Source organism: Astyanax mexicanus, chromosome 5 (genome assembly GCF_023375975.1).
Source record: "Astyanax mexicanus isolate ESR-SI-001 chromosome 5, AstMex3_surface, whole genome shotgun sequence".
NCBI lineage: Eukaryota > Metazoa > Chordata > Actinopteri > Characiformes > Acestrorhamphidae > Astyanax > Astyanax mexicanus.
In genome coordinates, this window is record NC_064412.1 from 28,952,762 (window position 1) to 28,979,667 (window position 26,906).

General features: G+C 38.3%; 1 protein-coding gene across 1 annotated transcript in view; it reads right to left on the reverse strand.

Annotated features, from left to right (window-relative positions):
* Positions 1 to 26,906, reverse strand: part of LOC103031728 (alpha-1,6-mannosylglycoprotein 6-beta-N-acetylglucosaminyltransferase B) — a 240,802-nt gene that overhangs the window by 39,834 nt on the left and 174,062 nt on the right. Inside the window, exon 9 of the mRNA XM_022664078.2 lies at positions 15,009 to 15,140. Coding sequence (XP_022519799.2) covers positions 15,009 to 15,140 — 132 coding nt within the window. The remainder of the gene's footprint in view (positions 1 to 15,008; positions 15,141 to 26,906) is intronic.

Sequence of the window (26,906 nt, forward strand, 5' to 3'; positions counted from 1 at the left end):
TCTTAATAAATCATGGTGTGCCACTTGTCATTCCCTTTAAAGCAGCACTAGGTAAGATATCGCTGATTTTTTATCTTTTTAAAGAAGTAAAATTACTTGAAAATAACTTGAAACTCACTGCAGCGCTGCATTGAGGTGTAATAGGAGGAATAGCGTTGCTCTCGTGTCTGTGCCGGAGCTCCTCTGAGCTCAAACCAGACTCTGTAAGTTTTCCGAGGTGGCCGCGACCAACGCTCGCTCGCGAGAACTGCGACCTGCTTTCCGACCTTTAGTTCTAACAGTTCTACAAGGACTGCTGGTTCATTCTTTACAAACTAACATACAGACACTCTGGAAGAAGCTGGAAAGAGACAGAATATGTCTGTGAAAGCCAGAAAACGAGAAAGAGAAACTAAACAGCCTGAAACATTTATTACACTCTGCAACTGTAGGGGGAGCCCACGAGCACAAAATCTCAATCCTACCTAGTGGAGCTTTATGAGGCAGCTGCATTCTAACTTTGGCGCATTGATATTATACTGTAACAGCGTGGCGCTTTAGCATGTCTCAGCTAGAGTTGCACGATGCAGCGAGCTTTCAGTGCTTTATCAATACTACGTCATCACAAACGATTCGGTTCTTTAGCGTTCGATGCTTTCAATACTGTATGAAGCCCAGTTATTTGCTTCAAAGGAGTCAAATTAGTAGGCGTGATTTGATTCACTTCAGAAGAAAACTGATTCACATTTCGGCTGGTGTGACAGGATTAGTAAACTTAGTATTCTGAACAAATGAATCAATTGATTTGACACGTGTGCCACGCAACCTAGTCAAATTAATACTCTCGAATTGATTCATTTGCAGCCAGCAGCGCGAGAGCAGCAGCGAGAGAGCCGTACCGCCTTAAAATGGCGATGGCTAAGATAATATACACAGAAAAAAATGATGAGTAACATTAACTTTTAAAAAGTTTCGCAACTTTTTGCATTTGCTTTTTTTTAAGACAATTTAATTTCTGATAAATTTAAGAAACTTCAACTAGGTTTTAAGATTTAAATGTTACTTAGAGTAAATAAGTGAACTGAACTTATTTCAGTCAATCCTTTCTTTTAGTAACCTTTACTTCATTTTTTTTGCTGAATCAATCCTTTCTTTTAGTAAACTTTGCTTATAATTTATATTACTAAAATAATTTATAATACATAATATATTACAATACCTAAAATATAAATATTTTCAGTTAAAACACACATATTACCCTGTCTCAACACATGAGTGGCATGTAATACATTCTTTTAAGTATAGTAATCCAAGAATGTGTTACGCGTAGGGTTGCAACGGTATGAGATTTTCACGGTATGATAACCGTCTCGGAAAATACCGCGGTATCACGGTTATCACGGTATCACAGTTTGTTACATATATTATTATTTTTTTGTTCAATTAACTATTTATTGTAGAAACTACACCATCAGGTGAAGGAAACCATGTTTTTCCACTACTCTTAAGGGCATTAAGAGTGTATATATAAAAAAAAGTTGGTATATAACCAGATACTGCAGAAAGAGGGGATTTATTTCTGACATGATCCTCACAATAGAGATTTCTATTTTAAGGCTTTCACTACTTAAAACCTTCAAAATATGAAAAACAGGCACGTCAGAATTTGAAAATGAACGCATGTAAATGAATGGCGTCTTTCACCTTTACACGGACACGTGAATCCATCGTAGCACGCACTTCACGCCTGTACCTGCGTGCACAAATTTCGGATAACTCAGCGCTTTTGCGGGCGCTTACCGCATGGGTTATGCACGACTACAAAGATTTATTTATGTTCAGATTAAAATTATAAACTGAACACATACTTTGCGCTGCACAGCGGGGTGGTGTTCTCGGAGATGGGAGAACAGGTTTGATGTATTTCCTCCTTTAGCTGTGACTTTACGGCCACATTGATTACAAGCTTGTTGATTACAAGATTACAAGTCTGTTTTCAGGCTGTTTGAATGAGCGAAATATGATCAGAATGATGTAAATTAACACTAACATAGAAGCATAGAACTATTATTTAATTAAAATTATTTTTAAGAACAGCTAAACACAGTGCGGAGAAGTTCACGTGCGAGAGAGAGAGACAGAGAGAGAGAGAGACACACAGAGAGAGAGAGATTTACGTGTTCTGATGTGAGCTACTCACAGGTAAAGGTTCTCTTTTATCTCCTCGTGCTCATTTTAGTCCAATACATAATTCTGCAGTTTCTCAGTGTTTTCTGTCGTATTTTGCGGCTATCGCGAGCGCTTACAACTAACACCGCGGGCCGCGAGGTGCAGCCGTGCTGCCGCTGTTATGCCGAATCCGACTCCCTGCTCAATCCGACTCCCGCTTCGCGGACAGAATCGGCACAACACCCCCCGCTGTAGAACTGCGGGAGTGAAAACAGCGCTTATAATTAAGTTAGTTAAGTTTCAGTTTTCGTTATTTGGTTCGTTTTCATTAACAATAATAATTGGTTACTTAGCATTAACATAGTGATTATCACACCAGAGCTTTATTTAAAAATAAAATATATAATTAAAAAACAGATGCCTACATCTCAGACTATTTTCTAGAGCCCAACCCGACCCGGCCCGAGGAATGTGGTGGGAAATCTCGTCCCGAACGGACCCGATCTCGGGTCGGGCCTCGGGTCAGGTCTGGTTCGGGCAGAGAATCTAAGCTCTAGTCTGATGCACTTTCTGCCGTTCTCACCGCTGTGTGCTGAGTAGCTGAAGCGGAGCAGAGTTGCGCATGCGCGGGTGAGTTTCTCCGCTGGCTTGTGTTTTACCGGTAATAAGCAAACACACACGGTATGATAACCGTGCATTTTAATACCACGGTATACCGTGAAACCGGTTACCGCTGCAACCCTAGTTACGCGCCACCCATGTGTTGAGACAGTGAGACTCCAAAGGGTGATGTCAATCAGCACAAGGCGTCTGTGAGCTGATGTATCGGAACCGAGTCGCTGAGCTTTCCTCCGAGTGCGCTGTGATGCTACTCGGCAATGCTGCATCAGCAGCCGTTCAAAAAGAGGCGGAGTCTGACTTCACATGTATCAGAGGAGGCATGTGTTAGTCTTCCCCCTCCTGGTGTTGGAGCAATCACTAGCAATAGAGGGAGTCCTGATAAGTGGGTTGGGTATTTGGCTGTGTAAATTGGGGAGAAAAATTATAAATCCACTGCCATTGTACACAGTTGTGCTATATAACAATAACTATTGCGCACCCACTCATAAAACCCAACACATACTTATTAATTATAACTATAACCTTCATAAACTTGCTTCACTGTACATGTAGTTTCCCAACAACCCAACCAAACTGAACTGGAAGCTGTGTTTTCTCTTACATCATCATCCCACAGCTTAGATATATACGGTAATATAAAATCTCGTCTGATATCGACTAACATCTCCCTTGCTAATATCTGCATTTAACATCTGGGGCTGTATCTGCTTCCTGATCTGAGAAACAGCAGCAGAAAAACCTACAAGAATCTAACAGAACACGCGCTACGCTAAGCGAGCAGCAGGCGTACTGTGGGCTGTTAAACATTGATGAGCGATGTTACTTCTAGTTTTCTCCTCCGCTCGCCGTGACAGAGTCGTCAAGAAAAACAGATAAGACACCCCTTAGGGGAGAGGAAGTAGCAGTCTTTAAAGGAGCCGCTTTAGCTTTAAAACCCGGCTCTGCAGCATCTGCACGAGATCAGAGAGACGCTAATCTGGGCTAAGCTGCCCCTCGACCCGCCGGGTTGGAAAAGTGATGAATTTAGGAACGATGTGTCAGGAAAGGTCCTGGTTTAACATTCACAAGCTTGTGTAAAGTCATCCGTAAGATATACACTTTACACTACACTCCAAAACACAGCCAATTCCATTATTCCTGTAGGAATTAACTGCTTTATTTTATTTCTGTATAAACATCATGAAAAAACTACCACATACTGTACAAAAGCTTCCGCAATTTGACCCAATTTTACACTGTAAAAATATGTCAATCATCTATCTGCCTGCTCAAGACTCTGAACTGAACTGTGCAATGATGACTCAACCTCCCAGCATGCACCCACGCCAGACTTTTCTGACTCCACTGATCACATGACGCTACGGTGTTCCTGCTCGCCAAGTTTCTAACTGGCTTCACCTGTCCTCCCTAGTATATATGCCCCTCAGTTTGCTCAGTCCTTTGCTGAGTATTGAATCTATTTTTTTCGATTTCTTCTATGATGTGTTTCATTGTTTTGCCTTCCTCGTCACTGACCCTTTTAGTAACAGTTTGCACTCGCTATGTTTGGGGAGAGTTCCCCCAATATTTCTGAGTAAATATAGAAGTCAAAAATAAAAGTTGAAAAGCTAAGACACACTTTATAATCTAAGTATAATCTTAGTATGTTTCACATCTTTATTTGCATGATAGACGTGTCCCCCCCATCCTTAACTCCATCCCTACCATTATTTTATCTTGGGTATTATTTTTTTTGTTATGCTTAAGTGTTGTTTATGTAATGGTTGATTGCTGCAGTGTTGTAGATCATAAGAGCAAGTTACCGCTGTATTTATTGTAAAGCATGGCTTTATGCTGGCCGAGAACTGCAATGCAGTAACTCTGCAGTGTTTTTGCTCGCAGTATTTTTAATGTCTGGTGTGACGCAGATGCCTCATTGCTGCCCCGTCTGCCAAACAGAGCAAGCCTTACCAGGCGGCCCCCGCTGTCCAGGGTGCTGAGCCCCAGGAGCATTCAGCACCCTGGACAGCAGCGGTCGCTAGGTAAGTGTTTTTAAAGCCACCAAGATTGCAGGGCTAAGGGGTGTCTAACTTGTGCAATAGTTTTGAACAAATATCTCTTTGAATACTTAAACATTGAGTATTTTAGGTTGTTTATAGTGTTTATGAAACTATTTATTCAAATATTTAGTTTTGTAAAGGGAGCCGTGTTAAATTAGTTGTTTTTAAGGTCTATTGTTTACATTCTTTAGCTATTTTTCTGATAATACCCAGCTGGCATTTCAACGTTGAATAAACAATGTTTTTGAAAAGTGAATCAATGTTGATATAGCGTTGTTGTTTCAACGTCATATGTTCAATATTTACTAAACCATAGCTCACTAAAATGAGAAAATCCTATGGTTAACTAAATGTTAACAATAAACTTACATCACTGCAGTAAATCTGAGTATAAATAAAGTTACCCACCACTACCAATCTGATTCAACAGCTGATCTCAAAAACACTAAAACAGTAAAACTATTAGAACATGAACATGGTGTTAAATTAAAAAGCAGTTACTGCAAATAGAAGTAAAGCACTGTTTTATTCCTCCATCCAGCCGTTTTTAGAAATGATATGGTGATGAAATGTAAAATGCTGATTCAAAAGGCAGAAGGTTAAGGACATTATGTTGATTCAACGTTAAAACCTCAACGTTAGCACAACCATTGAACATTAAACGTTGATTCAACGTTATTTCAACATTGAAGCAACAACATACATTACTTTAGTCATATTTTAACCACATTTCAACATTGAAGGTCGGTTGTGTGCCAGCTGGTTAAAATCTTATTATGATTTCTTCATATATTGTGTAATTTTGTGGGACAAAATAAACCCAATACTAATCAAAGCCCTAATTTAAAGCCTTAGTGTTTTATATTATATGTACTCCTAACAGTAGAGTAACTCACAAACCTATATTAAAGCCCAGCAATGCAAAAAAAAAAAAATAATAATAATAATTTTAACTCAAAAAAGTAATCACACACAACAAAAAGGTTAAGCACTCCTGTATTAGATAAATTATTAAGTAGATCATATTTTAAGCCGTATTTTCTGATTATCTTACTTTACACACACACACACACACATTTTGTTCACACACGCACACAAAAATCTAACAAGTTGTCCTTCAGCTTCCAGCCCACTGCCTATTTCCCAACAGCGAGCCATTAATCAGGCTTTATAAAGCTCCCAGATACTTTCATTAACCGACTTTACATTACAAACTCCACTTTATTAATAATGCATTAGTGAAGGCTACAGCCAACAACTCCCCCTGCTCATTTTAATATCCACATCCGGTTCTGATCCTGAATACCAATCGCCGTGTGTTTAATCAGGGCCGTGTGCTGTAATCTAGACGAGATGTCACAGGCCATATCTAACACATCACGTGTAGTTAATGGTGCTGGTAACTGGTCTGAAATCGCTCGTGGAGAAGAAGAACTGTTTCAGGCCCAACGCTGACGCCACCCTACACTGAAAAAAAACAATCTGAGCGTTAGTAAATGTAACGTAATTAAATCTGTGTTATTAACAACAGAGAAATATGTTTCTACCTTTTTTAATTACTCCATATTTGTTCAAAATACAAGACATTGTGTATTTTTTCCTTAATATAATTTATTTATGTAATCCCATCTTTTAAGGTACACAAATCTGCACAACAAACTGATAAAAAAAAAATCTTGTTATATTTACTAGAGTTTTAGTCACTACCTGTGTCAATGCTCTTTCTACAGTGTTTGTTTATGCAGCTTTCCTATAGGCTCCTGGTACCATATATCTGCATATTGGGTGTGGTCTCTCCCTTACTTACCATCTTTGTGTTGTCTGTTGCCCAAAGCTACCTTATCCCGGGCGTGCAGTAGTTATAATATACATGTTGATTGGCAGGTCTCAGTGTTGTAGGCTGTAAGAGCACGTTAACTTTATTCTGTGTTTCTAGTGATCACAGTATGCTGACTTTGAGCTACAGAGTTCACTCTTTACTGAGTTTACTCCTGTATTGCTCCATTATTATACTGTCAGTATTGGCAGTTAAATAATAATATATTAATATGTTGAGAATACACATGGTTAACTTAAAATGATAAGTTATGTGAATATCACTAAAGTTTTATGAACTTGAAAGTGTGTGTTAAATAAAGATGAATTGTTTGACTAAACAGATCATTTTTTTAAAAAGGACAAATTAAACACTTAAGTTGAGTTAACTCAGCTTTTTAAGGCAGCAGTGTACAAGAGAAAATAAAGTTGACAATACTTAAATTTCCCATGTAGTCAATGGACTCTTTTAAGTTGACACTACCTGAAAAAGTATGTTAGCCCTACTGGAGAAAATTAAGTAGTAAATAGAATGACTACTCTTGCTTGATCTACCTAATTATCTGATGCAAAACGTTGATTTTTTAAAAGTAGATCAAGCACACTATTTTTTTCAGTGTACAAGCTGTCACAGAGACATTAAAATGTCAACGGCGTGCTGCAGACAGAGAGAAAAGAGAAATGTTTTGAAGGGAGAGCAGATTACACCTCTGTGTGAGAAAGCTGGGATCAATACGGGTCAATAGACTGCAGCAGAACATGGAGCATGGCCTGAATCATACAGTAACTGACTCAGGTCTGTACCTGTTTCTAACGGTCAACTGTCAATCTGAAAGCTTCCTCGACAGCACGATGCCACAGTATACGAAAAAACGAAATATAATATGACTGTAAGAAATACTACTGGTAGCCAAACACAAATATTACAATACATTTTGGACAATAAGATGTGCCTGATTGTCGAACGGATTAATGAACGTCTATTTTCTAGTCTATTCTCATACATAAGGTGCACCAGATTTTAAAACGCTTTAAGCAACACTAGTAAGAATGCCTACATCGAAGTGAGCAAGGGTGTCGCCATGTTTCCCTTCTACTGGGGAACTAGCTGGGGGAAGTGTCTAAGTAAACAAAACCAGAAGTGGAAAGTAATGAATTACATTTACTCAAGTTACTGTAATTGAGTAGATTTTATGAGTAATTTGTCATTTTTAAAGTAGTTTTTAAAATTAGGTAATTTTACCTTTACTCAAGTACATTTTGACACAAGTAATTTACTTTTCTACATTGGAAAACTCCCCGTTACTGAGTAAAAAATAAAATGCTGGGGAAAAAAATAATTGTATTGCATAGCAATGGCAAGTTAAAAAATTATAATTAACTGTAACACTATAAAATTACAGTTTATAGTCACCTATATTACCATAACTTTTTAATAGTAAAGAAAAAAAATGGATCATAGAAACCTATACCACTTGTTTTATGGGGGGGGGTCTGAACAAATACTGCCTAAAAGGACCAAATTATTATGTGGAATAATAAAACAATTTCATTTATTTGTTTTTACATTTTTACACCAAATAATTAAAAGTAACTATGTAACATTTACTAAAAGTACATTTTAAATTAAGTACTTTTTTACTTTTACTCCAGTAGATTTTTAGATGGGTACTTTTACTTTTACTTGAATAGAATTTTAGCAAAGTAAAGGTACTTTTACTTAATTACAATTTTTCAGTAATTCTTAAAAGAATTGAAATATATATATATATATATATATATATATATATATATATATCCTGAAAACTTTGGGTTTATTTGGGTGAGTAAAGCGCTTCCGTTTATTTACAGTAAGCTTAGATTTCCAGTATTTCTTGAGCTTTTAGAAAAGTTTCTCCAGCACTAAGGCTGGGTGCAGCAGCATTAGCATTAGCTGCTAACCACAGTGCTTTTGGGATGCTAGACTGAGGAACCATGAGTGTTCCAGTAACCCAGGAGGCTAGTAGCTAATGATTGGTACCATGTAGCTTGTTTTAACACGGCTAGTGCTGCGCTAGCGACTAATACTAATGCTGCTGCACCCAGCCTTAGTGCTGGAGAAACTTTACTGAAAATTCACCCTTATAACGCTGCACTTCAGCAGAGTGGCTTTACAGCTCCTTAATAAATGACTAGTAGAATTTATACATAAGGCGCACCGGATTATAAGAGGCACTGCCGATTGTGGGGAAAATTTAAGGATTTTAAGTGAGCCATAAAATGCAAAAAATATGGTACAAAAAGCAGTAATGGAAGGGGTTAAAGCAAGTCTATAAATGCTAAACAAGGATAAACCATTGGCAACAACAGTTTTAAAATGGCTTCAAAGGAACCAAAAAACTATAAGCTATTTTCATAAATTTTACCACTTTTCCCCCAAATTGGAAGGCCATTTACCCCACCCTACCAAATGAACCAATGATAATGATTATGGACTTTAAAATAAGAATGTCAAATTACTGCTCAAACTATTTAGAATTTAGATATATTTATATATCTACGCTGATGATCGTGGCGGTCTGGAAGTGCGGCTTGTTCAGGAAGATTTCTGGCGTATCGCTATCTTGGCATAGGATTTTTGAACCTTGACAACAGTCAATCGTCAAACGTCCCTTCTTATCTTAGCTATGCCCTCACACATGGTATCTCTTTTATGCAGCGCTGAGTTTTGTATTTTTTTTTTTCATTTTTCCTTAAAACTTTTTAACAACATACTACATCTGACATATGAGTCAATTAAACTGCTAATTGCAAAAATACACTTTCATAAAATAATATGATCTCTTTAGCTGTTTTTAAAGATAATTATTTGTTTACAAATTGACATCTGGGTTAATTAAATTTGATGACATTTGCTGATAAGATGAACCAATATAAAGATTAGGCTGCTAATTACTTAGATATGTTGTCATTATATTATGTAAAATCTAGTTATATGTTGCTGGATACACAGGTCTCATCTGTTGTAAGCTGTGTGGATCTGTTGTTTGTGAAGTTTAATTATTTGATGATATTTCGATGATTTATAGTATAGTATGAAAATTGACATCTCAGCCAGATCTCAGACAGACTTGATGGCAATCACTGATGTTATGAACAGGTCTAATTATGTAGATTTAGGCTACAAAATACTTAAATATTATTTTGGAAACTGTTATAGCTGTTTGGCTATTGTACTGTATGATGGGTCTAAGCTGATATTTGTTGCTTTTTTTATTTTTTAGGCTAATTATTTTGCACTATTTTTTGATTTGACATCTGAGGCAATTAGACTTGGTGGTAATTACTGATTTAATGAACCAAAACTGTGTCAAATTTTGCGTTAAAATGCAAACGATCACAAAACTGTTTGTGTTCCTGTTTAGGCCCAGTCCCATTTCTCATTTATACCCCTACCCCTTGTTGTCGAGTGTCACTCTTCCTTTGGAACTGTGTTCAAAAGTAGAAGTGGTTGCAATCCACCCAGCTAAGAAATGGGACAAAGCTTAAAGAACCCAACACAGCATCAAAATTCATAAGGTGTAATGGGAAGCTGATCTAGCTAGCTTGCTATTGAGATGTACTACCATTTGTTGGTATAAGTTTTTTGGTATTTGTTTGTTTTGAAGAAACGGCCATAATACATTGAAACTACATTGAACTAACATAATGCAATAGTTATTGTCTGCCAGTCATCTCACAGCTCTGGACTCCATTGCCCACAATGCACCACACACTGACATCACTCACTCACTCACTTCCTCACATGACGCAGCACATGACTGATCTCCTCAAAGTCCCAGAGCACAATCACCTGAATATTGTTTAGGTTATACCCGTTCACTTCACTATATATACCCCTGCATGTCACTCACTTATTGCCGAGTATTGAGTTGGTTCTGTCCGTCTAGACAAAGCGTTTATCTTACCTGTGTTATTGTTCTCTGTGAATTACTGTTTTTGAATCTTTGACCACGATTTTGCCTTGGTGATTTCTGATAGCCCTCCATTTGGAGTGGCATAGAAACAGATTGTAAAGAACTTTCTGGGTTTTATTTTTTTAGAGGACGTCTAAGAAAAATACGTACACGGTCTTTACGGACGGGAATAAAATCACAAAGGACCCCCCCATAAAGGAAAAAATTACCCCAGGACCCTCTGAGAAACTAATCCTGTCCGGATAGGGCTTTAATATATATATATATATATTTTTATTTGTTCATAAGAAGTGCTGACATACAGGGGTTGGACAACGAAACTGAAACACCTGTTTCAGTGTGGGAGGTTTCATGTCTAAATTGGAGCAGCCTGGTGGCCCATCTTCATTAATTGGACATTGCACCAGTAAGAGCAGAGTGTGAAGGTTCAATTAGCAGAGTAAGAGCACAGTTTTACTCAAAATATTGCAATGCACACAACATTATGGGTGACATACCAGAGTTCAAAAAAGGACAAATTGTTGGTGCACGTCCACTGGCACTTAAGCCCCGACGCATCTCATTCATTTCAATTGAGAGAGCCGCCGCATGCCGCGATGCATGCTGGGTTGCGTTGCGTTGAGTGCAGCCCCGCCCTCTGGCAAGAAAGTTGAGCAGATCTCAACCTTATTTAAATGAATCTGGCCGTCGCTGGCGCATCTGTGACCAAGACAGCAAGTATTTGTGATGCATCAAGAGCCACAGTATCCAGGGTAATGCCAGCATACCACCAAGAAGGACCAACCACATCCAACAGGATTAACTGTGGACGCGAGAGGAAGATGTCTGAAAGGGATGTTCGGGTGCTAACCCAGATTGTATCCAAAAAATCACGGCAGAATTCAATGTGCACCTCAACTCTCCTGTTTCCAGCAGAACTGTCCGTCGGGACAATCAATCATTGTGCTTTAAAACCGGGTGTTTCAGTTTTATATGTTGTACTGTCATGTGGGTTTCGTGAGTATTTTTTTAAGTTTTATTTCTTCACAATTTACTACAAAATTCAATAAATAAATAAAAACATTATAAATAATTCATTAATCATCATTAATAAAACAAACAAAAAAAACATGTGCTTGTGTGCTCTGTGGGCGTGGCCACAGTGTCGTCACTCAAAAAATCCCTAAAAGACTTCCTAGGTAGGATACTCTGGTGTATCTTCTGCTAGAAGTTGAGCTTCGAGGAGGATTTTAAGCGGCTTCTATTATCTCCTCTGGTATTCGGACAGGCGACAAGATAAAATCGCAAAAACAGTTTCTGGAATACGGAGGAGAGGAGGAGGATCAGTATGAAAAGAATGTGTAACTTTTAGGGATCTGGATGCAGCTAGAGTTTGGTGTGAAGTATCTTTTGTGGTGAGGAAAAGCTGCAATTCTGAAGATAATAACGCTAGCCTAGCTGCTCACTGTTTCACACCTCTTACAGCCACGCTGCCTGCCAATTGGAGAAGTGTGAGCGTGAGGAAGGTGTGTGTGTGAACAGTGGGTTCGTTGGTGTGCATGTGTGTGTGTGTGTGTGTACTGTATGTGTGTGTGTGCATGGCTGGGATCAATAAACACTATTTACACTGTGACGCTGACAGCAGAACAACAGCAGCAGCAATCTGTTGACAGACACGGCTATAAGGCGAGTGTGTTGCTGGTGGTGTACACACACACACATGTACACGTGCACGCACACACACACACACACCCACGCACACATACACATTCACACACAAACTGTTTTTGTCGCTGCAGTTGGTGACTAAGCCAGAGAACCGCCTGGAGGGACAGAAGCAGTTACAGAGGGGTGAGAATTAGAAAGAGCGTTAAGTGTGTATCTGTGTGTGTGTGTGAGAGAGAGAGAGAGAGAGAGAGAGAGAGGGAGAAAGAGAGAGAGAGAGAGAGAGAGTGGTTGCTTGATTAAGCAAAGCTCTAATTAAAGTGATTCAGCTAATCACTGTCTTTGAAAGTGAGACGACTTTGAAAGGAAGCCAGTCAGAGAGCAGGAGGAAATTTAACAGCAGGAACAGAGAGAGACTCAATAGAGGAACCCTGCAGAGAATTACGCTCCTACTGCAGGAGCGCACACACACACACACACACACACATGCACACGACCAAAATTACCCCAAGAGTGCAGCGACGACTCATCCAAGAGGTCACAAAAGATTCACAACAACATCCAAAGAAGTGCAGGCCTCACTAGCTTCAGTTAAGGTCAACGTTCATGAATCCATCATAAAAAAAAAAATAAATAAATAAAAATAAAAACCTGGTCAAAGTGCCAAGAGGAAAACAACTGTTGATCAAAAAGGACATTGGCGGTGAGTGTCCACTGGCACTTTTCTTTAACACACGTCTTCATGCCGGATCTCTCGGCTCGCCGCGTGTGGGCTGTAGGAGAAACTCAATAAATCCATATTCCGCCATTTTTAGCCGCTGTTCAGTGTTTGAAAGGCACCTGTTCTGTGTGTGTGAGGTTCGTATGTGTGTGGCGTGGCAGCCTGCTCTTCCCTGATTGGCTAGACGCAGCACGGCGGAGATCTGCTCAACTTTCTTGCCAGAGGGCGGGGCTGCACTCAACGCAACGCAACCCAGCATGCACTGCGGCATGCGGCGGCTCTCTCCATTGAAATGAACAGAGGTGAAAAAAGTACTGAAAAGTTGTAATTAAGTAAAAGTACCTTTACTTTGCTAAAATTCTACTCAAGTAAAATAAAAGTACCCATCTAAAAATCTACTCGAGTAAAAGTAAAAAAGTACTCAATTTAAAATGTACTTTGAGTAAAAGTTACATAGTTACTTTTAATTATTTGACGTAAAAAAGTACAAATCCTAAATTAAATAATTATTAAATTAAATAATTTGGACCTTTCAGGCAGTATTTGTTCAGACCAGCTCATAAAACATTTTCAGGAACAAGTGGCATGGTCTATGATCCGTTTTTTTCTTTACTGTTATGGTAAAGTTATGGTAATATAGGTGAGTATAAACTGTATTTTTTTGTTTTACAGTTCATTATTATATTTTAACTTGCCATTGCTCTGCTTTAACTGCTATTTACATGTTTTTTTAACATCCAAGCAGATTTAATGGTTTAATGTTCCCAATAAAAACGTTTTTTTTCTTCTGAAAAACATGTTCGGTGCATGCGCACTGCCGAAAAGAAGCACATATCGATGGTTAGCATAACTCGACAGAACACCGGTTCCCCCGAGCTGCGCACAAAGATTCCAGGCTGCAAAGCTGATTTACACAGCGTCTCTCCCGCTAACTGTAATAAACACTGCATGGAGAAGTTCAGCTGCGCTGACATGGAGAACAAAACTCTTTTTTTTTTAATTCAGACGATTTTTTTTTTTTCCAGCATTTAATTTTTTACTCAGTAATCGGTAGTTTTCCAATGTAGCGAAGTAAATTACTTGTGTCAAAATGTATTTGAGTAAAAGTAAAATCACCTATTTTAAAAACTACTAAAAATTACAAATTACTCATACAATCTACTCAATTACAGTAATGTGAGTAAATGTAATTAGTTACTTTCCTCCTCTGGAAATGAATGATATGCGCCGGGGCTTAAGTGCCAGTGGACGCGCACCGTAAGGCACACCTTAATTGTGCCAGACAAAAAATGTCTTAAGGATCCCCAAGACTTTTGGGAAAATACTCTGTAGACTGGCAAAACAAAAGTTCAACTTTTTGTAAGGTGTGTCTCATTACATCTGCCATAAAAGTAAAACCCTGCACAGAAATATGCTCCCACAGCAGGAAAACACACACCAAACACACACACACACACACACATTCATTTGGTTTTATACCTTGTCAGATAAAGAGGTCACTTACAGCAATACAACTATTCATATCTAAACTGTAACCCGAGATATGTTCCCTTAACTTAACTTAAGTGTAGTTGTGAAAATAACCAATCTTTTGGGAGGAGGAACATGGTTGAAGCCCTGCTTCTTAATCTAGCATCCTATAAACATCATCCCTACCTCACTCCCTTGGTTATGGTGAGTCTCTGCAACCCTCCATCTCCATCTCGTAACTCCTCCCTTTAACTCTCTTATCCCAAATTGTGTCCAAAATTTGGTCCAACCAAAGGTGGTCTTGGTCCAGATCAACAGAACCATGGTTCGGTTCATTTGCAGTGTACAGACTTTTGTACCAGAAAGTTCTTTTTTTTTTTTTTTTTTGTCAGAAAATCCCAAGGCTTAATGCTCACTCTTTGCATTGGGCATTGTGATTTTAAAGGTAATGTACCCAAGTATTCTACTGGTCGTTGTGTAAAAAGCATTTTCTAAAAGACGTTTTCTGTGTTTTTTTTTCTTCATTTTAAAAGGTAGGACATGTGAAAACCTAGGAAAACAAACACACGTAAACAAGATAAGCTTGGTACTGACTTGTGTTTCTTTAAGGAGAGCCCCATGTGCTGCTTCATCTGCTGTAGGCCATGGTAGTCTGTGTAGATGAGGTCAAAAGGCAGAGGACCCGTCAGCGGACAGCTTCCTCTCCCAGGGGGCACCCCAAGAAATCTGCAGGACAAAAAAAAGAGCAGAGAATTCAGGGGCTGTGTTCATCACATGAGTTTACACCACCTACAGGGCTTTTATTCAAAAAGTAAGAAAGGGAAAATAAAGTTATTCATTTAGTAATTACGTTAGTGCTATAAAAGCTGGGCTGCTGAAAGTTTGGGCTAGTTGAGAAATACCTTTCTGAATTCTGAATGACTGGATTAATTTATTGGTAAGATATATCATAGAAAACCCTCCTCCGCCACACATGAATTTAAATAGAAAATTAATGCGGGTCATTTTTGACCCATGTTGCTTATTAGAGGGGTAGATATACAAAAAGGTTTTTATTCAAAAAGTAAGAAAGGTAAAACTTAAATAAGAATGTATGATGTTCGAGAACAAGGCTATTGAGAAATTCTTTAAATTCTTAATGACTGCATTAATTTATTGGTAAGATATATTATAGAAAATCTCAGTCATACATAAATTAACAGAATAGAAAATGAATGCGGGTCATTTTTGACCCATATTGCGAATTAGAGGGGTAGATATACAAAACGTTTTTTTTTTTTTTCAAAAAGTAAGAAAGGTAAGAATAAAATAAGAAAATAATGTACTATGATAAAAAAACAAGTTAAATTAGGAATACCTCGAATATATATATATATATATATAGAGAGAGAGAGAGAGAGAGAATTAAAACTCATGGGTATGCATAGAGAACATTTTAAATGTTTAAAGAATCTTCCTAAGGTATTGTAACAGTGTTACATGGTTACGCTCATGACATAGAGGATGCCTAAACATTTCTTTTATTGATCCACTATCATTTTTTCTTCTGTTTCTAAAAAGAACACTTTTAACTTCCTGTAATCTGAAGAGTAGAAACTGTTAATAATGATGGACATGCCAAAGCCATTAAGCTTTATGCTTATTCAAAAAGTATAAAAAGGTAAAAATAAAATAAGGATGTACTATGAAAAAAAAAATTAGTTACATTAGGAATACCTTGAATACTAGGGATGCAATGGTACAGTGTGGCCACGGTTCGGTTCGTATCGCGGTTCTTGGGCCACGGTATGGGTTTGGTTTCGATATATCAATATTAGAGCTTAGATTCCCTGCCCGACCCGGCCCGAGACTTCACACCACATTCCTCGGGTCGGGCTCCAGGAAATAGTCTGTGACATAGGCATCTGTTTTTAATTATATTTTTATTTTATATAAAGCTCGGGCTTGAAAATCACAATATAACCAAGTAACCAAGTATTATCGTTAACGAAAACGTAAATAAAAACGAAACAACTAAAACTGAAAATAAAAAGACATTTCCGTTAACTAAAACTAGTGAAAACAGTAATTAAAAGAAAAAAGGTAACTAACTGGAACAGTATTGAGAGTTTATAAACTAACTAAAACAAACTAAAATTACCTATAGAATACACTTAGTTTTCGTGTTTGTTAATTGATTTATAAGCGCTGTTTTCACTTCAGCAGTTTTACAGCGTTGTGCCGAATCTACTCGTGGAGCGGAGTCAGATTCTGTGGGGAGTCGGATTCGGCACAACAGCGGCAGCGGCGTGGCGTCTTATTTATACCGCTAGCGCTAGCCACAAAATAACGACAGAAACCCCTAAGAAAGCTGCAGAATGGGATTAAAATTTGAGTGCGAGGAAGATAAAGCCGTGAAACAGGAGATACAGTACCTGTTGTGAGTAGCTCATACACCAGAACACCCCACGTAGAGGATAAACTAATACATCTCTCTATTACTCTCTCTCTCTCTCTCTCTCACACACTCACTCATATGATCATTTTGGTGAAAATCAGTGAAACCTGTAAAGTTTATTAAGTTTTTGAGTTTGTTTATGTGTTTCTCAGATTGATCTCTCTGATGTGATGTGTAAAAACTAATAAAACCTAGCAAACTCACTCTAAAAACCAATTAAAACTAACTGGATTGGAGGAGAAAAAGGTGAAAACTAAATGAAACTAAACTATAATGAAACATGCAAAACTATTATAACCTTAAGTAACAGATCAAACTGTTTAAAGAAAGTTGCACCAGTTAGAATGTTATAATCCCGCAGCTCTGGGCGTGGGCGAGCTTCTCCATTTGTCTGCGTTTGACGTGCAGCGCTGTGTTTAACATTTCTTACACATTTTTATTAAACAACAGGTCTGCGCTCCTTCAGTGTTGTAGTGTTCATTAACATCATTCTGAACAGATTTCCCTCATTCAAACGGCCCGAACACAGCCAGTTTATGGTGGCGTGGAGAAGGAGGAGCCCTCACTGCAACCACCAACCGCCCACCCACCCCCCCCCTCCCGCCCCAACAGAACGCGCTCAGCGGCCCGTCCCCCTGGCCAATCAGTACCACAGCATTCGTTTGCTCTGTTAATGCGCGCACCGAAATACCGCGGTCCATCTGGGTGTGTCGAACCGAACAGGTCGAACCGAACAGGCCGAACAGAACGGTTCGATACAATACCGAGAACCGTTGCATCCCTATTGAATACTGAATGATTTAGTTAATTTATTGCAAAGATATAGAACATTTAAACTCAGCCGGGTCACTTTTGACCCATGTTGTGCAATAAATAAACGTATCATTTAAATACTGCTTTTTAATATTTACTCAGGTTTTCTTTGTCTCGTATTAAACTTTGTTTGATAATTAGAACAAAATATTAGTAATACTTTTTCATGCCACTGTATACTGTACCTTCAGACAGTGGGAATACAGGGAATTGGTCTTCATTACAGGCTTTTTGACAGCTCAACATTAAGCTGAACATTAATAAGGTCCTGCAACCAGTGCAACCCTTACCTTCTCTGAACGCACACTCTATTCCACACTCTGCACTATTCCAACAAGACAGTGCTCATCCACATCATGTTGCCATCTTAAAAACCTGCTTTGAAGACACCAAGATGCCATCCATGGCCACCCGCATCTCCAGACCCTCCTGATCTCCTGATTGAAAATGTGTGGGATGCTATTCTATTTGATGCACTATCAACACTTCACCTTTACTGCAGAATCTGCAGGGATATCGGTATATAGAACCACAATACATATTCCATTCTACTACTCTTTTTATCTCTCTCTCTCTCTCTCTGTCTCTCTCTCTCTATCCTTCTATCTATCTATCTGTCTATCTGGGGGGGGGGGGGGGGGGGGGGGTTTGTGGAGGACCTCTTGCATTATTGAACAGATGGAGAGTCATTCCAGACCCCCTGCTATCTTCCTTCTTCCATTTCATCTCTCTGCAGAAGCAGCAGCTGGATTTGAAGGCCAGCCACAGGCTCTCTGAAATAGGCATCAGCCAGATCTTTGTGGCAACAAGGAGCATCACAACCGCACATACATTATGAGCAATTTATGAAGGAAGCAGAGAGCTCACCAAGAGACAAAAGACCAGTGTGTTCTGGGTACGGGATAATACTTTTTATTCCTTTTACAATAAACACGCTGATTCAACCAGGTGTATTACATTATGATGCTTATTTCATATATTTAGTAAAAACGCTCCAGAAAATGTTGATCTATAGAAGAAGTACTGTATGTTTGTTTCTCTAAGGAACCCCATTTGAAAGAGAGAGAGAGAGAGAGAGAGAGAGATCATGGGGAAGCATGCAGAACATTTGAAAGGTTTAAAGAATCTTCCTATGGTTTAGAGGTTCTATAGCAGTGTTACAGGATTATACTGATGATATAGAGGTTGCCTGAACCTTTGTTTATTGATCCCTGTTAGTTTTTTTTCTTTTTTTTTTTCTATCATGCATAAAAAGAACCCTTTTAGGTTCCTGTATTTTGTAATGTTACAGGAATATACTGAGCACATGCATAATAGAAAAGAAATACATTCCCATATCTGAAACCGCAAATAAAAACGTATATTTTATGCTCATATTTTAAGTCCAAGTGCAAGAACACAGAACACATACCAAAAGATTCAGGCAAAGAAGAAGCCTCATGTATAAATTCAGAAACATCACCGTCTTCAGATTAATCAAAATCAGAAATTAAATCAACAAGAGGAACTGTGAAAAAGTGAATTTTGGTCTTCTGCATGGCAGAAGTGGTGGTTCCAGGGGTGGGGCCATAAGGAAATATGGCACCAGCTGAAATCTGATTGCCCTCTGAAGTGCCACTCATCTGTCCTTTGCTCAAAAGCCATGATCAGATTATAGGTGGGTGCAGTTTCATGCCCCAAAACAGGAACATAATTAAAGCTTATGTAGGACAGATGTTCTGATGTTTTAAACTGACAGTATTTGTGAAAAGGTTTTAAAAAATGAATAAAATGCTGGGATTTCTCACATGCTGTGTGTTTGAGAGTATTTTTTCTATGTACATAAAACATTTGAGACATTCCAGAACCAAAAGATGCAGCAAAATTCAGAAAAATACACAGAAAATCCATAAAAACAAAGCAAACACTGTAAATCCATATGTAAATAATTTGCAATTAATAAAGTTATTTTTGATTAAATACATACAGTGAGTCCAAGAAGTATTTGATCCCTTGCTGATTTTCTTTGTTTGCCCACTAATAAAGACACTATCCTTCTGCACTTTTAATGGTAGATATATTCTAACATGGAGAGACAGAATATCAAGACAAAAATCCAGAATATAATTTTAAAGAATATATTTTAATTAATTTGTATTTCAATGAGGAAAATAAGTATTTGATCCCTCTTGCCAAACACACTCAATACTTAGTGGCAAAGCCTTTGTTTGCAAGCACAGCGGTGAGACGTTTGTTGTAGTTAACCACAAGTTTAGCACACACACCAGGGGGAATTTTGGCCCACTCTTCTTTGCAGATCCTCTCTAAATCATGAAGGTTGGTGGGCTGTCGCTTGGCAACTCTGACCTTCAGCTCCCTCCATAGATTTTCGATCGGATTGAGGTCTGGCGACTGGCTGGGCCACTCCATGACCTTAATGTGATTTTTCTTGAGCCAATCCTTTGCTGTATGTTTAGGGTCGTTATCATGTTGGAAGACCCAACCACGGCCCATTTTCAGATCCCTGGCAGAGGGGCGGAGGTTGTCCCTCAGGATTGTGCGGTACATGGCTCCATCCATCTTCCCAGTGATGCGGTGAAGTAGCCCTGTACCCTTGGCAGAGAAACACCCCCAAAACATTATGCTTCCACCTCCATGCTTGACGGTGGGCACAGTGTTCTTGGGGTCATAGGCAGCATTTTTCTTCCTCCACACATGGCGGGTGGAGTTGAGGCCAAAAAGTTAAATTTTGGTCTCGTCTGACCACAAAACCTTCTCCCAATAACTTGGTTCATCTTTCAAATGATCATTGGCATACTTGAGGCGCGCCTCCACATGTGCTCTCTTCAGCAGGGGTACCTTTCGGGCACTGCAGGATGTGAATCCATTGTTGCGCAAAGTGTTGCCAATTGTTTCCTTGCAAACTGTGGTCCCAGCTGCCTTCAGGTCATTTGCTAACTCCTGCCGAGTGGTTGCAGGACGATTTCTGACCGTTCTCAGCATCATTGCCACCCCACGAGGTGAAATCTTCTTTGGAGCACCGGGCCGAGGTCTGTTGATTGTCATGTTATACTCTTTAAACTTTCTGATAATTGCACCAATAGTTGTTACTTTCACATCCAACACCTTACTAATCTTTTTGTAGCCCATTCCAGCTTTGTGAAGGTCAACAATTCTGACTCTGAGGTCCTGTGACAGCTCTTTGGTTTTACCCATGTTGGAGACTTGAAATCTGTGTGATCTGTCTGATTCTGTGGACAGGTGTTTTTCACACAAGTGATTAGTGAGAACAGGTGGCTTCAGGTCAGGTAACAAGTTGATTGGGAGTGTCTAACTGGTCTGTAAAAGCCAGAACTGCTAATGAATACTAAGGGATCAAATACTTATTTCACTCCATGAAATACAAATCAATTAATATATATTCCTTAGATTTATTTTCTGGATTTTCTTTTTAATATTCTGTCTCTCCATGTAAGAATACATCTACCATTAAAAGTATAGAATGATCATGTCTTTATTAGTGGGCCAACGAAGAAAATCAGCAAGGGATCAAATACTCCTTGGACTCACTGTACGTTTTTCTTTTTGTGTCTTAAAATCTTGATTTTCAAATTTTATTTTTCTGTTAAAAACTTTTGGCAAAAAAAAATTAACTGTGCAAGATTCTTAGCTAGGTCAATTGTCCCACCCACTCAGCTGCTAGTCAGCTGAATACACCCCATGATAGGTGATGCCACAACACAAGGAAGGTGAAAAGTAGCACATGCCTCCTTCGATACATGTGAAGCCAATCACTTCTTATCGAACTGCTGCTGATGCAGCATTGCCAAGTAGCATCACAGCGCACTCGGAGGAAAGCGCAGCGACTCGGTTCTGATACATCAGCTCACAGATGCCCTGTGCTTACTGACTTCACCAAAGGCCGATTGTGCTCTCTCAGGGCTCTGGCAGCTAATGGCAAGCTACATGCCCTGGATTTGAATCTGCGATCTCCTGAACATAGTGGCAGAATTTAGCTGATTGGATCATTCTGTGCCCAAAGAGCAAGATTTAAAGAATAATATTAAAAGTGTTTGAACATGGTGTGACTGATAAAAAAAAAACACTTGGCCCCTGTATGAATACTGTGCCCCCCTTATTTAGAAAAAAATCCTGGATCCGCTATTGATACATTGGTTGTACATCAAAATCAAAATATGTGATGATTGTGTCAAAATGTTAATAATGACTTGACCTCTGAAGTTAAGAGTTATCATTAAAAGATTATCATTATATATATTTTAAAACCTATGTTTCTGATTTTGTACTGGCTCTTTCTGCAACATAAGGCTGCTTTATATTAACATAATCTTTTACTTACAGATACTAATGTGTTCTGGCTTGGGGGAGGGAACGATCTGCACTCTCCCCGTAATTTCTCCATTTGCCGAACTAAAAGCGAGAAATAATTCAAATAAAAGTGCGACACGCTTGTTTTCGCAGTGGATAACGGCGTCGTCTGAAGGTTAAAAGCTGCAGAAGATCATTAGCACCAACCAGAGGCTGGGAACACATTATTACTCACATCACAACAAACAGCAACACATTAAGCTTTACTTAAGGTTCAGTGAATGCTTTGCGCCGAGTGCCATTAAAGTGGTATGTGTGTGTGTGTGTGTGTGTGTGTAAAGCGTAAGTGTGAGATACATATTGACAGTGGTGGTGGTGAATCACTCGGGACGCGATCGCTGAAGGGTAATTCTGCAGGCTACTGTATCCAGCAATAATAAGCCTTATTAGTCTGTCTGGGTGGTGTCTGGGCTGGCGGCACTGCCAGCACACAAACAGCCATAGCAAATCACTCAGGCCAACTAACCGAGTGTGAGAATGCCTCCAGCTACACCGCTCTATGAACACACACACACACACCCGGGCTGGCATGGCAACCTACACAAATCACACGAAAGCAGACCTATATATATATGTATATATATATATTGACTTTGTGAAAAAGTGTTTGCCCCTTTTTTTTGTATGTTTGTCACTCTTAAATATTTCAGATCATCAAGCAAATTTAAATATTAGTGAAAGACAACACAAGTAAACACCATGGCCCTGTATAAAAAAGTGCCCCCTAATTCTAATGACTGGTTGTTTTCCAACTGCAAGCACGTGTTTGTGGTAACTTGCAATGAATCTTTTACAGTGTTGTGGAAGAATTCTGTTCCACTCTTCTTTTCCCAATTTTTGTAATTTACCCACATTGGATGGTTTTCGAGCATGAACGGGCTTTTTTTAAGGTCATGCTGCAGCATCTCAATCGGATTCAGGTCAGAACTTTAACTAGGCCACTCCAAAGTCTTCATTTTGTCTTCGGGTGGACTTGCTGGTGTGTTTTGGGTCATTGTCCTGCAGCAGAACCCAAGTTCGTTTCAGCTTGAGGTCACAAACAGATGGCTGTACATTCTCCTTCAGCATCTTTTTATTATGATGGAGTCATCACCTTAACTGAGGCAATTAAAGCTTGCAGTTCTTTGGAGGTTGTTGTGGGGTCTTTTGTGACCTCCTGGATGAGTTGTCACTACACTCTTGGGGTGATTGAAGGTTCACCACTGTTCCACATTTTCACCATTTGTGGGTAATGGCAAAACTTTAGAAATTACTTTTTCCAGATTGACAGATCTCAAATACTTTCTTTCTCATTTGTTCCTGAATTTCTTTGGATAATAGCATGAATTCTTGCTTGAGTATTTGAGTATTTTTTAAGTGATTTTTGGAGTGAGAACAGGTGTAATCAGGTCTGCGTGTGGTTAGAGAGATTGAACTCAGGTGTGATGAACCACAGGTAAGATACGTTTTAACCTTCATTTTAAAACCTTCTGTGTTTACTTGTGTTGTCTTTCTCTAATATATAAATTAGTTTGATTATCTGAACCATTTTAGAGTGACAAACATGCAAACAAATAAGAAATCGTGAAGTAGGCAAACACAAAAAGAGAAAAGAGCTTTAAATCACATTTGTTTTCGCTGGCTCTGGTATATATCTGTGATATTTCTCCTTTAAGACAAAAAAGTTGGTATCCTTGGTACCAAAACATATTTTAAATATTGTGAGAAGGAATGGCAACTTTACAAAGTGGTAAATGCTTTACTGTCCCTTGTTTTTTTTTTGCTAACAATTAGTTAGTTTTTTGGGACTATTCATTTTGTTCCAATAGTTTCTGATTTAATCTAATTATCAGTGCTGTTTTGGTGGCACAAGCTTGTTTTTAATGTTATGTTAGCGTTATGGTTAAGGCTGATTGGTGTGTACAAGCAATTCTCCATCATAGAGAAGAACCATTTAGTATTCAAATGGTATTTCTGTTTCTGAAGCAACAGGGATGCAGTTAATATGTCAGTGAGTGTGTTGTGGTCAGCCCATAGCTGCTCAGCTCTGGAGTTCTCTCGCTCTGGCCGGTAACAGAAGAGGACATTTGACACCTATTGAGTTTGAGCTCAGCGCTCTCTCGCTCCGTAATCCCAGCGGCCATATTGGATGTCATCTTGTGTGATTGGTTTCCATCCTTTTACTTGGCTGTGGGTGATGAATAGCTCGGGGTTAATGGCCTGACAGGGCTTGTGTCCGTCCGCTGGAGCTATGGGCTCGGGCTACGCTGAGGAATTTAAAGGCTAGGCTTGGTTATAGTACGCTGCGCCACAATTTTAACTCAGGAACATGACTTATGAGGCAATCTTCTCCCTCGCGCTGCTCACATATGGCTTTTTGAAGCACACTGTTTGTTTAGGGGCAGTGAAACATATATCAGTAATTCACGTTTAAAGGGAACGGCGGGACGGCCGACAGCAAAGTGTCACAGTCTGCACCCTCAAGGTCGACGATATAGTGCAGGAACGAGGCGTGGGCTGACGCGAAGGCTGGAAGCGACACGCGGGAGACGACGGCAGAAGTGAAAGAGGGATTGGAAAGGGTGAGGAAGGACCGGCTGAAACAACTGACCTTCCACAGGCCTTCATTAATCACTGCAGTGTGTTTAACTCACCACGTTCTTCTGTTTGCTCACTGCTGTGCCATCCACCAGCTAACAGAGTGGTGCTAACTCAGAGGGTATTACACTCAGGTCTCAGTGACCAGCTCTATGATGAATGAAAAGAAAGATTGGTTGTTCAGGACTTGCCTTGATAATCTGGAAACTGAGAGAATTTCTTGTGAAAAAGGATTCTGGGCAGAATACAAAGCAAGAACCAGCTCATATACGTGACATGGTAATTACACAGCTCTGGAATTAACAAAAAAAAATAAGAGACCACTTACAAATTATAAGTTTCTTTGATTCTAATCCAATTAAAAAACCACTGGAATATAATCAAGAGGAAGATAGATGATCACAAGCCATCAAACCAAGCTGAACTGCTTGAATTTTTGCAACCCAAACCCAAAAGCAGCGTATAAGACAGGTGGAGGAGAACATGCCAAGATGCATGAAAACTGTCATTAAAACCAGGGTTATTTCACCAGGGTTTTTCTTTTCATTATTTGAGGTCTGAAAGCTCTGCATCTTTTTTGCTATTTCAGCCATTTCTCATTTTCTGCAAATAAATGCTGTAAATGACAATATTTGTATTTTTTAGAATTTGGGAAAAATGTTGTCTGTAGTTTATAGAATTAAACAACAATGATAATTTTACTGAAACATATACCTATATATACCTAAATACATACCTATGTAAATACATACATATATATATATATATATATATATATATACCTAAATATAACATTTACTTATATACTTAAATATCAAAATCAGAGAGACTGATTCAGAAATGGAAGTGGTCTCTTCATTTTCTCCAGAGCTGTATACTGAATGTACTGTATTTTAAAGGTCCATTTGTCATAATCAAGGTCCACAAAAGACTATTGAGTTATGTAAATCCTATGAACCCCACAAAGTACAAAAAATGTGAAAAAAAACCTGTCATAATCATCTACAATGAAGAACAGTCCTTTAAAAAAATTAAGAACTGCACTATATGGATACAAGCATAAGGACATTCATTGTCTTTTGCAGAAAGTGTAGTTCAGTGCAGAAAAACAGGTGCAGCTCATTTAAAACTTTTCCAAATTCTGTTTGTTTTTTAATCTGACCGTTGAACTGTTTTCCAGTGTTTTTGGATTATGTATACAGCTACAGCTTCTTTTTATTTACATGATACTGCTTTTACGTGCATTTGATTGATTGATTCATTTCCAGTACTGTAGATGGTGAGAACCTTCAATTTAAAATTTTTTGACTTACATTTCCTAATATTGAAATTGAGAGACTCTAAAATGCTTTTTTTAATACACATGAGTGTACATTGATTTATTTTTTTTTAGTACCACATACTTTTCCAGCCTTTTGTTGCCCCGTTCTAACATTTTGTGATGCATTGCTGTCATCAAGTTCTAAATAATTTAATGTGTTTTTTTTTTTTTTTTTTTTATTAAATGGTCAATTGCCTTACTTTCAACATTTTGGTCGATATTTAAGCTCATCCGTTTCAGTGAATAAGCTGAAATGGTAGCAAACCCAGTAAACTTAAATATTAAAAATTATTTATGATAACAGTAAACTGCCAGGGCTTTTAAGGTGAAAAAAAGACCTAAAACAAAGAAAAGTACTTAAAAATTAATACTTTAAAAAATATTGTAACGAAAAAATGAGGGAGGGGTGCTTTTTAGGAAACATGTAATTGGTTAACAACATAAATAAAAAAATCTTCTCGCCCTGCGTCCCCCTCTCTCTCTCTTTCCTGAGATATTATAATACAGGAAAAAAGCTCTAGTCTGCCTGACTAAACCACACTACACTGTTATTACTGCCCCCAGAGAGCTACCGAGAACTAGCAACATAAAAAAAAAATCACTAATATAATTTAATTAACTTTTGTCAATGTAATGCAGATATTTAAAAAAAAAAAAACTCTTTAAACTGAAATGCATAAAGCAATATTCGTAGGAAAAAATATTTGTAGTTTGATCACAAGCAATGATTTTTATTTTTAATAAAAGTGTCACAAAAAAAATGCTCACTGTTTCTTCCAACAAGATCCATAAAGATAGAGTATCTCAAGGTGACAGTATGAAAATGATATTAATCATGTTAGCTGTTAAATAAATATTTTGTGTAGTAATAATTATCGTTTTTTGTATTTTTTTTTTTTAATAGAAATTTTTTAGAAAAAATACATTTTTAGATTTTACATTTTTTATTTTTTAGAAAAAATACAAATAGAAAAAA